Genomic DNA, 13327 nt, shown 5'->3' on the forward strand with positions numbered 1-13327 from the left:
GTTAATACCATGGCATTCCTTAATCAACCTGATAGTTTAATGTTTTTTTTCCCAAACCAAGTTATTTCATCGTTGTGTATAAATAAAAAACTTAGGTTGCTATGCTCAGTTTCATAGCCTGCTGTACACATATATATGAGTGGTTTCAAGTTACTCAGAGCCTGCTCGCTTGATGGTTTCAGCCAGGGCTTATCAGCCATGATACAGTGTTTTTCTCTCATAATAAATCAGCACCAGTCGAGCTTATCAGCCCAGAAACCAACCAGCGAACAAGATCTCCGTCTCTAGAAGTGTTGTGTTACACAAACAACTTTTATGTTTCCAACGTATTGGTCTCGGGTCCCACTGATCAATCTTGCTTCTATATATCTGTTGATTGGACACTACCATATTTCAATCAAATTGTTGTCGCCCGTTTGATAAGCGATCTAATTTACAATTCTACCATACAACTTGCATGTGCTTTGAGCTTCCTCTGTTGCCGCGGCAGCGCGCGGGGTTCCTGCTAGTTTTATAGAGAGGCAGAGGACTGCTAGAGATTGAAAGAATGCCACTCTAAGTGAGCGTGGCGTGGCCCCACCCGCAGCCACAGATCACAGCATTATCTTATCTCACCACCAACCACCTTCGCTTCTCCTCGGAGAATCAATGGGCGTCTTCGTTGTCCGATTTGAAAGCTGCAAACACTGAAACACCTACTATTTACAATGCACTGTGGAGCTAGCACTCCTACCTACATATCGTCACGTTTTTATCCCAAAAATATGGTTTGTCAAGGACACCAGCGTCATGATTCACTCATGAGCTTCATATGACACTGAGTAGGCAGCTTTTTGACACAATCACACAATTACCACAGTCTAGGAGTATATCCAGGGCCAGCTCTTGTCAGCGTTACCAAAGTGGTTTCCAAACAAACAGAACTGAAAAGCTGCACCAGAAAAGAAAGAGGTAGAAAGAAAAAATACGCAAGAAGTTTCACTAGATTACGCTGAGAAAGCGAGGAAACGGAAAAACGGAGGTGAGAGTGGTGACCAGAGAGAGTCCTGAGCGGCGAGGAGCGGGGGAGAGACGGGGGCCGGGGGCGGGTGGTGCAGTGCACGCGACGCACGCGGCACCCTCGGCTCGTCGGGCACAATAAAATCCAGCCACGCCTGCGCGTCCTCGTCCTCGCTCGTCTCTGTCACGGGAGCCTTCCTTCCTGCTCGTCTCGTCGCCTCTCGGAGATCAGGCGAGCACACCTCCCCCCTGCGCCCTCGCCTTCAGCGTGCCAGCTATGGCGATGGACGACGTCGCGGGCTCCTCCTCGATGGCGGCGGCCGCCTCCGACCCCTCGCACGGCTGGCAGACGGTTTCCTACCCCAAGCGCAACCGCAAGCAGGCGCCCCGCGCCACGGCGCCCGATCTGGCGCTGCAGGCCAACGGCAAGGCCGCCGGCGTCTTCGACGCCGTCGAGAAGCGCTCCCAGGAGCGCCACCTCGCGCTGCAGCAGCAGCTCGCCTCCAGGGCGGCCGACCTCGACGACGCGCGGATCGCCGCGGCCACGGGCGGCGCCTACTCCGACGACGAGGACTCCGACGAGGCCGCCGCCCCGCGCCAGGAGGGGGAGGTGAAGAAGCCTAAGAAGCCCAAGGTGAAGAAGCCTAAGGTGACGGTCGCCGAGGCCGCCGCCCTGATCGACGCCGAGAACCTCGCAGCGCACCTCGTCGAGATCTCGGTAACACCGCGTCGAACCTCCCTTGCCGTCGTATTCCTGTCTAAAAATCAGATCTTGGGTGGATGGTCTGGATCAAGGTTTTGTCCGTTTCTTAGGGAGCGGATCTGGGTAGGGTTTATCGATGGATCTTGCTGGACTTGATGAAATTCCGACGAAATGCTAGGTCCTACAGGGTTTCGGATCAAGTTGAATCAAAATTTTATCTCATATAGTACGGTTGTCTTACCTCAGTCGGATATTAGGATGTAAAGATGGATCTCGGGGAGCCTTGGGTTTTGGTACTAGGAGTAGATACTTCAAAAGGTTGGTACACTTTCTGTTGTGTATATGCATATTCTGATTATTTGTTCTGTGTGCAGGCATCGTACGAGAATCAACAGGACATTCAACTCATGAGGTTTGCTGATTACTTTGGCCGGGCATTTGTAGCTGTAAGCGCATCCCAATTTCCATGGGCAAAGATGTTCAAGGAATCAACAGTGTCCAAGATGGTTGATGTGAGTTATCGTTTCCTTAGATATTATTCTGGAATCTATTTATGCATGTGATCTTTTTTTTTCAGATTATGCTTAGATGCAATTCCTGTCTGTAGGAGGTTTATGTTTTACTGTTACATTACTGCGCTGTAGCCGCACGTAGTGATGTATTTGGCATTTATGTTTCGCGCCAAAATTTGGAAACTCTATGCATTAACGTCTCTGGTCTTTTATGCATGTCATCATAATTTTTTCCAGATTGTGCTTAGATGCAATTGCTGTCTGTAGGAGGTTTATGTTTTAATGTTACGCTACTGCGCTGTAGCCGCACGTAGTGATGTATTTGGCATTTATGTTTCGCGCCAAAATTTGGAAAATCCATGCATTAACGTCTCTGGTCTTTTATGCATGTGATCATTTTTTTTCCAGATTGTGCTTAGATGCAATTGCTGTCTGTAGGAGGTTTATGTTTTAATGTTACGTTACTGTGCTGTAGCCGCACGTAGTGATGTATTTGGAATATGTTTCGCACCAAAATTTGGAAAATCCATGCATTAATGTCTCTGGTTTGGGAACCGTTATGACACTTTTGTCGTATCTTAACGAACTGAGATAACCAACCGAGGAAAGTGATTGAGGCCACCCTATTATTACAGTAACAAGCATGTTCCCTGCATGGTGGCAGGTAGGCACTCCGATTGCTTGAGTCCTGATTGGCCATCAATGTGATGATTGTAACGTGCATGCCAAGAATATCGGCTTGATTACACCAACGTAGTCAATTGGTTGCAGTATACAGCTGGATCAAGCCATTTAATTACTATATATTGTTCAGCAACATTCTCCATATCAGGATGAAGTTATAGTCCTTCATGGGTCACATTGATTTGTTATTATGTAATTCTACAATGCTAAAATCTTATCTATGCCTGTAATTAATGTTTCCGTATACTGATGGTAGTTGGCACTGTTGTTCTGGCAATCTGGCTTCGTGAGTGTGATTGTATTTTACATTACACTATGAGATTTAACGATGGTAATGCCTCTGATTTCTCTTTCTTGGTCATTTTTGTTATGTGTCTAACTAGTTACTGTGTTGAGCAGATCCCATTGTGCCATATTCCTGAGGCTGTCATCAAGACTGCGAGTGATTGGATCAGTCAAAGATCTTCTGATGCCCTGGGAGACTTTGTTTTGTGGTGTATAGACAGCATCATGTCTGAATTGTCAGGCCCATCAGCAGGACCTAAGGGTTCAAAGAAGGTTGCCCAACTGTCTCCAAGGGCCCAGGTAACATCCATGTCATGCTGGCTTTTAACTATCATCCTAGGATGTATAATGTACACGTGTTTCTAAACACAAATAACATTCTAGTTGGAATCTTATTCCTTTTGTTGGATATGAAATGACTATATATTCTGAACATCTAGGTGAACGGATGAAAATGTACATTTGGTTTAATTAACTTTATTCATCTGCAACTTGAGCTGAGATAGCGGATAAACTGGACATGCCAATGCCATGCCATATGTTTAATCATATGTGTTGAGCTGGATCCCTGTTACTGGTGTCTGTGAGTAGTGTATTGTGCTGTGTTAGTATGTTTATAGACCATCTTAAAGGGCGTACCCAGTGCAGAGAGCTCCCGCTCTGTGCGGGGTCTGGGGAAGGGTGTTAGTGGCAAGCCTTACCCTCGCCTGTGCAATGCGAGGAGACCGCGACTCGAACCCGGGACCTTCCGGTCACAGGCGGTAAGACTCTACCACTTGCACCAGGCCCGCCCTTCTTTATAGACCATCTTGTGAAGAACAAATAGGTAGGTCGTGCAAATGTTATATTATTTGAGCAATATATGCTGACATCCCACATTTATAGGTAGGAGTATGTGCTTTGTGGTGCCATGTACATCAAGTTCCAGATTGTGTAAAATTCAAATAGCCTGCTGTAGTTCTTCTCTAGATCTCCTTTCATATGACAACCATTTGGATGTTACCGTAATTATATAATTAGAGGACTGATTATTTTTCTTTTATTCTAAATGTGTTTTTTTGTTCATCATCTGATCCTGAATGTTTTGCATTCACGACTCTTCTGATACTGAATTGTTAATGTGAATTGTGATTCTCCAGTCTGCAGTATGTGCCCTTTTTCCCTTTATGTAAGGTGTTTGTGAGTAGAATCAAATATTTGCATTAAGATCCTCCCAGACTATGGATCATATAATTCTATCTATATGGTAAATCTTAAGTTGTTGATCTTGACCAATACTCACACTGAATTGTTGGCCTTCCATTTGTAATGATGAATGGCTCCATCTTTCTTTTTGGCTGGTATTTTTTGACTGATTGTTGATGATGACAGGTTGCAATCTTTGTTGTTCTTGCCATGGCTTTAAGAAGAAAGCCTGATGTTCTGGTAAATGTTATGCCAAAGATAATGGGAAACAATAAATATCTTGGACAGGAAAAGCTTCCCATCATCGTCTGGGTTATTGCTCAGGTACTCTTTTACCTGGCACCTTTGTGCTAATTACTTATGCTTTCCAATTCTTTACCATTTTATAATTATAATTTTGTTGTACCAATTCTTTTCTGATGCACTGCAGGCATCTCAAGGTGACCTAGTGACTGGCATGTTTTGCTGGGCTCATTCTCTATTTCCCACATTATGTGCGAAGTCAAGTGGGAATCCCCTGGCAAGAGATTTGGTTTTGCAGTTGCTTGAAAGGTATTACTTAGTATAAAGCTCTAATTAGTAAAACATCATGGTGTTGCTGTGTTCTCTATTATAGAGCACCATTCTGATTTTATTTAGACACACTTTGAAAATATTTGTAGTTCTGACACCTCTTGTTGTTTGTGTGTAGAATTTTGTCTGTTACCAAAGCTCGTTCTATCTTATTGAATGGTGCTGTTAGAAGGGGGGAACGCCTAGTTCCTCCTGTTTCATTTGACTTGTTCATGAGAGCCACATTTCCTGTTTCTAATGCTCGGGTGAAGGTTCATTTTTCATTCCTAAGCTCCTGTTAGTAAACATTCATGAGTCATGCTCTGATGACCTAACACAATTCTGTAGGCTACAGAAAGGTTTGAAGCAGCCTACCCAACAATCAAGGAGTTGGCTCTTGCTGGTCCTCCTGGCTCTAAAACTGTGAAACAAGCATCACAACAGCTTTTACCTTTGTGTGCAAAAGCAATGCAAGAAAGTGAGTTGACATACAATGTTTTAGTAGCTTAATGTACAACATATATTTCCTTCTTGCCTTTGTTTTGATACACATCTAATCATCTTGTTCTGGTATATCATATTCAGACAATGCAGAGCTCACCAGGGAGGCTACTGATGTATTCATTTGGTGCTTGACTCAAAATGCAGAGTCCTACAAGCAGTGGGTGAGTAGTCTTTTGTCCATTTGACCTTGTACTGTAGCTGTGAGCAAGAAGTTGTGCCTGAAGTGGCTTGTTTTTTCAATTTTCAGGAAAGAATTTATCCTGAGAATATCGAAGCCAGTGTTGCTGTCCTGAGAAAAATTGTGATTGATTGGAAGGATGTGTCTCCTAAGCTCAGTTCTGAAGCTCTCAAGGCAACAGTGAAGAACTTCAAGGCTAAGGTAAGCCAAGTGATTGTTTCATAAACTGCTTTGTTTGACTTCAATCATTTCAGATGTTCATGTCATCCATATTTTATTTTGTGTTCAATTTTTTGCTTCTCTGAATAGACTTAAAGGAATAGATTTTTAAAATGTTAACTCACATTGTGAAGTGCCTTAGAGGGTATGATGTCAAAATGAGCAACACATTTATATTACTTTAGGTATTTCCTACTGTGAATGCACAGCCAAAGCATACTAGTTTGACCAAGGAAGGCAATATTATTAAACACATCATATCCCTAGACATTCATGTGTTTTAAACTTTTATTAATTTGTACATTTGTTGCTATGGCAGAATGAGGCAGCGCTGGAGTCAGCAACAGATGCTGGAAAGCAGGCATCTATCAAAGAAGCAGACAAGCATTGCAAGGTGATCCTTGGAAAGCTGACTCGTGGTGCCACCTGCCTGAAGAGCAGCCTGGTGGTCATCGGGCTCGCTGTTGCTGTTGGTTTCGTGCTAGCTCCTGACATGGACCTCCCGTTCGAGTGGGAGAAGGTCCAGGCGATGGTCTCATCCCACCTGTCCTTCTAAGCATACCTGTCCAGAATCTCCAGATGTGGATCTAAGTTATACAAGCCATCCAAAGGGGATGGCTGACTCAGAAGTGAAGAGAGCTCAGGGGGGTGAGAATAAGAGGGGGATAGGTGCTAGAATCGAAAGGGGTATAGTTTCGTGAGTCGCCGTTTCTTTTTCCCGCATCTCCTCCAGGAGCAGCAGTGCCTGGGAGGAGATGCAGTCGACTTTGCAGAGAGTTGGGTTAATCGGTAGACTGATGGGTGCGAAGAAGGTTAAGTCAAATGGCTCAACCAGAGGATTAACACCGTTGCTTTTCTCGTTCTGCAACTGAGATGATGATGGCAAACAGTTTTGGTTTAAAAAATCTAGAATCTTGAATCGTATTCCGTGTTGTGTGCTTGTCGGCTAAATGTATCTGTTGCGTTGATATCAGGTTAGCGTGTGGTGCTGTGCCCATGTCAGTGTGCTTTTGTCCAAGATCTCTCTTTTTTTGCAGGTGTGATGTCTGATGTTGGAGCGTGAAGACTTTTTGAGTTCCATTTTCAGATTGTTTTTGGACGAGGGGGATGCTGGTTAATTTCTGGTATTTTTTTTTGTTTGAGGAATCGGTCTGAATCTCAAGGGCCTGTATTTGCTGGTGTGATGTCTGATGTTGGTGATGGATAAGTCTCATGTGTGGCTGGTCTTTGTGGGGCTATGATGCTCACATGGTCATGGTCTTTGTGGCTGTTTTTCTGTTTTTAGGACAGCATCTTAGACTAGATGACAGCATCTTAGAGGACAGTATCTTAGACTAGAGGACAACATCTTAGCTAGGACAGCATATTTGGCATATGCTTGGCTGGCTAACAGCCTATAAATATATAACCTCAACCCCTTGGGTTGGCATGGCATTTGTGTGAGCTTGTGTGAGAAATAGACAAGAAAATTGCCCCAACTCCTAGTGTCATCCTCTCTCGATGAGAGTAAGAATTCTCCTACTACCAAATAGACAAGAAAATTGTCCCAACTCCTAGTGTCATCCTCTCTCGATGAGAGTAGGAATTCTACTACCAAGAGTGAGAATTCAGCGACTAACAACTGGTATCAGAGCCGTATTATCCTGTAGCCTAAGCATCTCTTGCTCATCTTCTCTCCTAGCCCTACAACAGCCCCAGCTGTTGGCAGCAGCAGCTCCTCCGGCCGCTCCTATTCACTCCTCTCCTAGCTCGTCTGAAGCAGCCCTCTCCCCCACGCAGCAGCCCCTCGGTAGCGCGTCATGTCCGCAGGGCAGTCTCAGCGCTCGGTCGCCTCGAGCACACGGCGTCGGCAGGAGGCCGAACTTGCCGTGGCAGAGGAACGCGAGCGAGCGGCGGCAGAGACCGCTGCGGCGGCGGCAGCGGCGTCGAGGCTGGCAGCGGCGGAGCTGGCAGCAGCCAGAGCGGAGGCGGAGGCGGAGGCAGCGGCGGCGGCGAATGCAGCGCGTGCGGCGGCAGCGGAGGTCGAGGCTCTGCGCGGCAGCATCGGCAGCTCCATTTCCGTTGACGACACCGCCGACGCGGACCTCGAGCTGCTAGGGAGGGAGGGAGGCAGCGCGAGCGCGGGCGGCGCAGTGGGCAGCCACGCACGTCCACGAGCGTGGCGGTAGCCCAGACAGGCGTGGACGTGCCGGCGGCGCTCCTGGAGGAGGCACGCACGGCGGTGGCGCTCCTGGGGCAGCCGCGCACGCCCATGAGCGTGGCGGCAGCCCAGACAGGCGCGGACGCGCCGGTGGCGCTCCTGGAGGAGGCGCGCACGGCAACGGTGGCGGACGGGTCGATGGAGAACGCGGCCTTCACAGGCAGCGTGGCTCTCTCTCCCCGGATCGGTACCGACGGGTCGATGGAGAGCGCGGCCTTCACAGGCAGCGTGGCTCTCTCTCCCCGGATCGGTACCGTGGTTACCACGGGCTCCAGGCTGTTGTCAGGGACGTCGGTCCCGGCGGTGGGTGGCCTACCCTCACCAAGACCAACTACGTCGAGTGGGCTGCGGTGATGAGGGTAAAGCTCTAGGTGCGGCACATGTGGGAGGCAGTCCGGTACGGCGACGTCGACTACGACCTAGATCGACGGGCGCTGGATGCTCTCATCGCTGTAGTCCCGCCCGAGATGCAGTTCTCGCTTACCAGCAAGCGGACTGCTAAGGAGGCTTGGGACGCCATCGCTGCGGCACGCATCGGCAGTGACCGCGCCCGCAAGTCCACACTGCAGGCACTTCGCAAGGAGTGGGAGAACCTGGCCTTCAAGCCAGGTGAGGACGTTGATGACTTTGCTCTCCATCTCAACACTCTATTGCAGAAGATGGTGCAGTTCGGCGACGACACTTACGGCGAGGAGAGAGCTGTCGAAAAGCTCTTCCGCTGCGTCCCCGAGAAGTACAAGCAGATGGCTCGCTCGATCGAGTCTCTGCTGGATCTCTCCACGATGTCGATCGAGGAGGCGATAGGTCGCCTCAAGGTCGTCGACAGCGATGAGCCATAGTCCCTCTCGGGGCCCATCACCACTGGCGGGAAGCTCCTTCTCACTAGGAAGCAGTGGCTTGCCAGCCAAGGTGACCGGAGGAAGGGGGAGCCTTCTTCCGCGACAGGCGGCCGCAAGCGTGGCGAGCCACGCAAGGCGCGCAGAGATGCCCAGGCCAGGGCGCGAGGACGTGCCGAGGGTGATGCCCGCGGAGGCGCCCAGGGCGGCGCCGCCGGCAGGCACGAGCCGGTACGAGACGACGCCTGCCGCAACTGCAGCCAGCTTGGCCATTGGGCCAAGGACTGTCGACAGCCACGACGCGGCTAGGCCCACGTCGCACAGGCGGAGGAGGAGGAGCCGGCTCTGTTCATGGCACATGCCAGCATCAAGCTACCTCCAGCGGCACCGGCCGCAGTGGCTCTCCTCCACCTTGATGAGCCAAAAGCACACGCCCTCCTCGGCGACAGCTCTGGCAACGACAAGACTGACGGGTGGTGCCTCGACACCGGCGCCACCCATCACATGACCGGTCGATGGGAGTTCTTCACCGAGCTTGACTCTAGCGTCCAAGGCTCCATCAAGTTTGGGGATGCCTCCGGCGTGGAGATCAAGGGCGTCGGCTCCATCATCTTCACCGCCGTGTCTGGTGAGCATAGGCTGCTCACCGGAGTCTACTACATCCCCGCGTTGAGGAACTCCATCATCAGCTTGGGACAGCTGGATGAGAACGGTTCGCGCGTGGTGGTTGAGGACGGAGTCATGAGGATTTGGGATCGTCGTCGTCGCCTTCTTGCCAAGGTATCCAGAAGCGCAAATCGACTCTACATCCTTAACGTGCAGGTGGCACAACCCCTCTGTCTCGCTGCTCGTCGGGACGATGAGGCGTGGCAGTGGCACGAGCGTTTCGGGCACCTTCACTTTGAGGCCCTGAAGCGGCTCAGTGCCACGGAGATGGTGCGAGGCCTGCCGTGCCTCGACCATGTGGAGCAGCTCTGCGACATCTGTGTGTTGACGAAGCAGAGGCGACTCCCTTTTCCCCAGCGGGCGAGCTTTCGAGCCAAGGAGAGGCTCGAGCTCGTGCACGGGGACTTGTGTGGCCCGGTGACACCGGCCACACCGAGAGGACGACGCTACTTCCTGCTGCTCGTCGACGACCTCTCTCGCTACATGTGGGTGATGATCCTCGGCAGCAAGGGAGAGGCTGCGGACGCCATCAGACGCGCGCAGGCTGCTGCGGAGGCAGAGTGCGGCCGCAAGCTGCGCATGCTGCGCACCGACAACGGCGGCAAATTCACGGCGGCTGAATTCACGTCGTACTGCGCTGACGAGGGCATTCAGCGCCACTACTCCGCGCCGTACAGCCCGCAGCAGAACGGCGTCATCGAGCGGCGCAACCAGACGGTTGTGGGGATGGCTCGGGCCCTCCTCAAGCAGAGGGGGATGCCGACTGTCTTCTGGGGAGAGGTGGTGGTGACGGCCGTCTACATCCTCAACCGCTCGCCTACCAAGGCGCTCGACGGCAGGATGCTGTACGAGGCTTGGCATAGGCGCAAGCCGGCGGTCTCCCACTTGCGGGTCTTTGGCTGCCTCGTGTTCGCCAAGGAGCTTGGCCACATCAGCAAGCTCGACGACAGGAGCACTCTAGGAGTGTTCATCGGCTACGCGGAGGGCTCGAAGGCCTACCGCATCCTCGACCCGAAGAGACAGCGTGTGCGCACAGCGCGCGACGTTGTGTTCGACGAAGGGCGAGGATGGGCGTGGGACAAGGCAGTGGACGACGGCTTGGCTCCGACGTACGACGACTTCACTGTCGAGTACGTCCACTTCGAGGGAGCTAGGGGAGTAGGCAGTTCTTCTTCGGCGAGCGTGTCTACCCCTGTCTCCAAGCCTCCACCGACCCCGGCACCTGCTACTCCGACAGCACCACGCTCTCCAGCCAGGACCTCGGCTGCGATGAGCTCTTCGCCGGCTCCACCACAGCCGGCAACGCCACGCACTCCAGCACCGATAGGCACCACTCCGGGCACGTCTACTCCACCACCAGCTTGTGTCGAGCATGGCCCGGTTGAGCTCGCTACTCCACTCTCTCACGACGAGGAGCGCGTCGACGCGTACCACGACGGCGAGCCGTTGCGGTACCGTACGGTGGAGAACCTTCTCGGCGACCAGCCGGTGTCGGGACCGGTGCCTCACGACCTGGAGGCGCAGTTGCACCTTGCGTGTGACGACGGCGAGCCTCGGTCGTTTGCAGAGGCCGAGAGACACGTGGCATGGCGCGCCGCGATGCAGTTGGAGATGGATGCGGTTGAGAAGAACCGCACCTGGGAGCTTGCTGACCTTCCTCGTGGTCATCGCGCGATCACCCTTAAGTGGGTGTACAAGTTGAAGAGGGATGAAGCCGGCGCCATCGTCAAGCACAAGGCTCGCTTGGTGGCACGAGGTTTTGTGCAGCAGGAGGGGGTCGACTTCGACGACGCCTTTGCTCCCGTGGCACGGATGGAGTCCGTGCGACTCCTCCTTGCGCTAGCTGCCCAGGAGGGCTGGCGTGTTCATCACATGGACGTCAAGTCGGCGTTCCTTAACGGCGACTTGAAGGAGGAGGTCTACGTGCACCAGCTGCCGGGATTTGCGATCCCCGGCAAGGAGGGCAAGGTGTTCCGCCTGCGCAAGGCCCTCTATGGCTTGCGGCAGGCACCGAGGGCGTGGAATGCCAAGCTGGATTCCACGCTAAAGGGGATGGGCTTCGAGCAAAGCCCGCACGAGGCAGCCATCTACCGACGAGGCAATGGAGGTAATGCCCTGCTGGTGGGTGTCTACGTCGACGACTTGGTGATCACCGGCACCAAGGATGCGGAGGTGGCGGCATTCAAGGAAGAGATGAAGGCCACCTTTCAGATAAGTGACCTGGGGCCTCTCTCCTTCTACCTAGGAATCGAGGTACACCAGGATGACTCTGGGATCACGCTTCGACAGACCGCCTACGCCAAGCGCGTCGTTGAGCTAGCTGGGCTCATCGACTGCAACCCAGCTCTCACTCCGATAGAGGAGAGGCTGAAGCTGAGCCGCGACAGCACGACAGAGAAGGTATACGCTATGCAGTACCGGCGTCTTGTGGGGAGCCTTCGCTACCTCGCCCACACACGGCCGGACTTAGCATTCTCCGTCGGCTATGTTAGTCGGTTCATGCAGCGACCGACGACGGAGCACCAGCAGGCTGTGAAGAGGATCATCCGCTACGTTACGGGGACTCTCGACCATGGCCTCTACTACCCGAGGTGCCCTGGGGCGGCACACTTCGTCGGGTACAGCGACAGCGACCACGTCGGCGACATCGACACCAGCAAGAGCACGAGCGGGATCCTCTTCTTCCTCGGCAAGTGCCTCGTTAGCTGGCAGTCGGTCAAGCAGCAGGTGGTGGCCCTGTCCAGCTGCGAGGCCGAGTACATAGCGGCCTCCACCGCTTCGACTCAGGCGCTCTGGCTCGCTCGACTGCTTGGTGATCTCCTCGGCAGAGACACTAGAGCGGTGGAGCTCAGGGTGGACAACAAGTCCGCTCTGACCCTAGCAAAGAACCCCGTGTTCCACGAATGCAGCAAGCACATCCGGGTGAGGTACCACTTCATCCGAGGTTGTTTGGAGGAAGGGAGCATCAAGGCGAGCTACATCAACACCAAGGACCAGCTTGCGGACCTGCTCACCAAGCCCCTTGGGAGGATCAAGTTCCTTGAGCTCTGCTCCAGGACCGGGATGGTTCAACTCTCCCACAAGACGACGCACAAGACTTAGGGGGAGAATGATGGATAAGTCTCATGTGTGGCTGGTCTTTGTGGGGCTATGATGCTCACATGGTCATGGTCCTTGTGGCTGTTTTTTCTGTTTTTAGGACATCATCTTAGACTAGAGGACAACATCTTAGAGGACAACATCTTAGACTAGAGGACAGCATCTTAGCTAGGACAGCATATTAGCATCTTAGACTAGCATCTTAGACTAGCATCTTGGCATATGCTTGGCTGGCTAGCAGCCTATAAATATGTAACCCCAACCCCTTGGGTTGGCATGGCATTTGTGTGAGCTTGTGTGAGACTACTACCAAGAGTGAGAATTCAATGACTAACAGTGGGGGCGTTAAGACACTTTGCAATATGTTCCATTTTCAGATGGGTTTTGGTCGATGGAGATGCTGGTTAATTTCTGTTTTTTTTTTAATTTGAGGAATCGATCTGAATCTCAGGGGCCTGTGTTTGCTGGTGTGATGTCTGATGTTGGAGCGTTAAGACTTTTTGAAATATGTTCCATTTTCAGATGGTTTTTGGTCGAAGGAGATGCTGGTTAATTTCTGGTGTTTTTTATTTGAGGAATCGGTCTGAGTCTCAAGGGCCTGTATGTAATCTGCTGTTTCTTGGTGGTGTAGTCGTGTAGATGAGAAGGTTTACCTTTTATGTCCGATTATTATCTACAGTTTATCACCTTGTTCGCATAATTGTA

The 13327-nt window shown here is 51.6% G+C and overlaps 1 protein-coding gene across 2 annotated transcripts; it reads left to right on the forward strand.

Annotated features, from left to right (window-relative positions):
* The first annotated feature begins 1025 nt into the window (after positions 1-1025).
* Positions 1026-6747, forward strand: LOC136449636 (uncharacterized). Of its 2 annotated transcripts, none has more exons than XM_066449746.1 (10): positions 1026-1717; positions 2077-2214; positions 3298-3483; positions 4555-4692; positions 4799-4920; positions 5060-5186; positions 5269-5398; positions 5506-5585; positions 5672-5803; positions 6141-6747. In XM_066449746.1, the coding sequence occupies exons 1-10, from the start codon at positions 1277-1279 to the stop codon at positions 6375-6377; spliced, it is 1731 nt and encodes a 576-aa protein (XP_066305843.1). In that variant the 5' UTR covers positions 1026-1276; the 3' UTR covers positions 6378-6747. The 2 variants fall into 2 exon arrangements, with proteins under 2 accessions (XP_066305843.1, XP_066305842.1); XM_066449745.1 differs by having other exon boundaries at positions 1027-1717; positions 5060-5192.
* The last annotated feature ends 6580 nt before the right edge of the window (positions 6748-13327 follow it).

The sequence above is a fragment of the Miscanthus floridulus genome, chromosome 5 (assembly GCF_019320115.1).
Source record: "Miscanthus floridulus cultivar M001 chromosome 5, ASM1932011v1, whole genome shotgun sequence".
Classification (NCBI taxonomy): Eukaryota; Viridiplantae; Streptophyta; class Magnoliopsida; order Poales; family Poaceae; genus Miscanthus; species Miscanthus floridulus.

Excerpts from the sequence above, each read along its gene's own strand:
- LOC136449636 (XM_066449745.1), top strand. The coding sequence starts at position 1,277 with ATGGCGATGGACGACGTCGCGGGCTCCTCCTCGATGGCGGCGGCCGCC. Across the intron at positions 1,718-2,076 it reads CGCACCTCGTCGAGATCTCG|GCATCGTACGAGAATCAACA; the intron begins GTAACACCGCGT and ends TTCTGTGTGCAG. Across the intron at positions 5,193-5,268 it reads TTTCTAATGCTCGGGTGAAG|GCTACAGAAAGGTTTGAAGC; the intron begins GTTCATTTTTCA and ends ACAATTCTGTAG.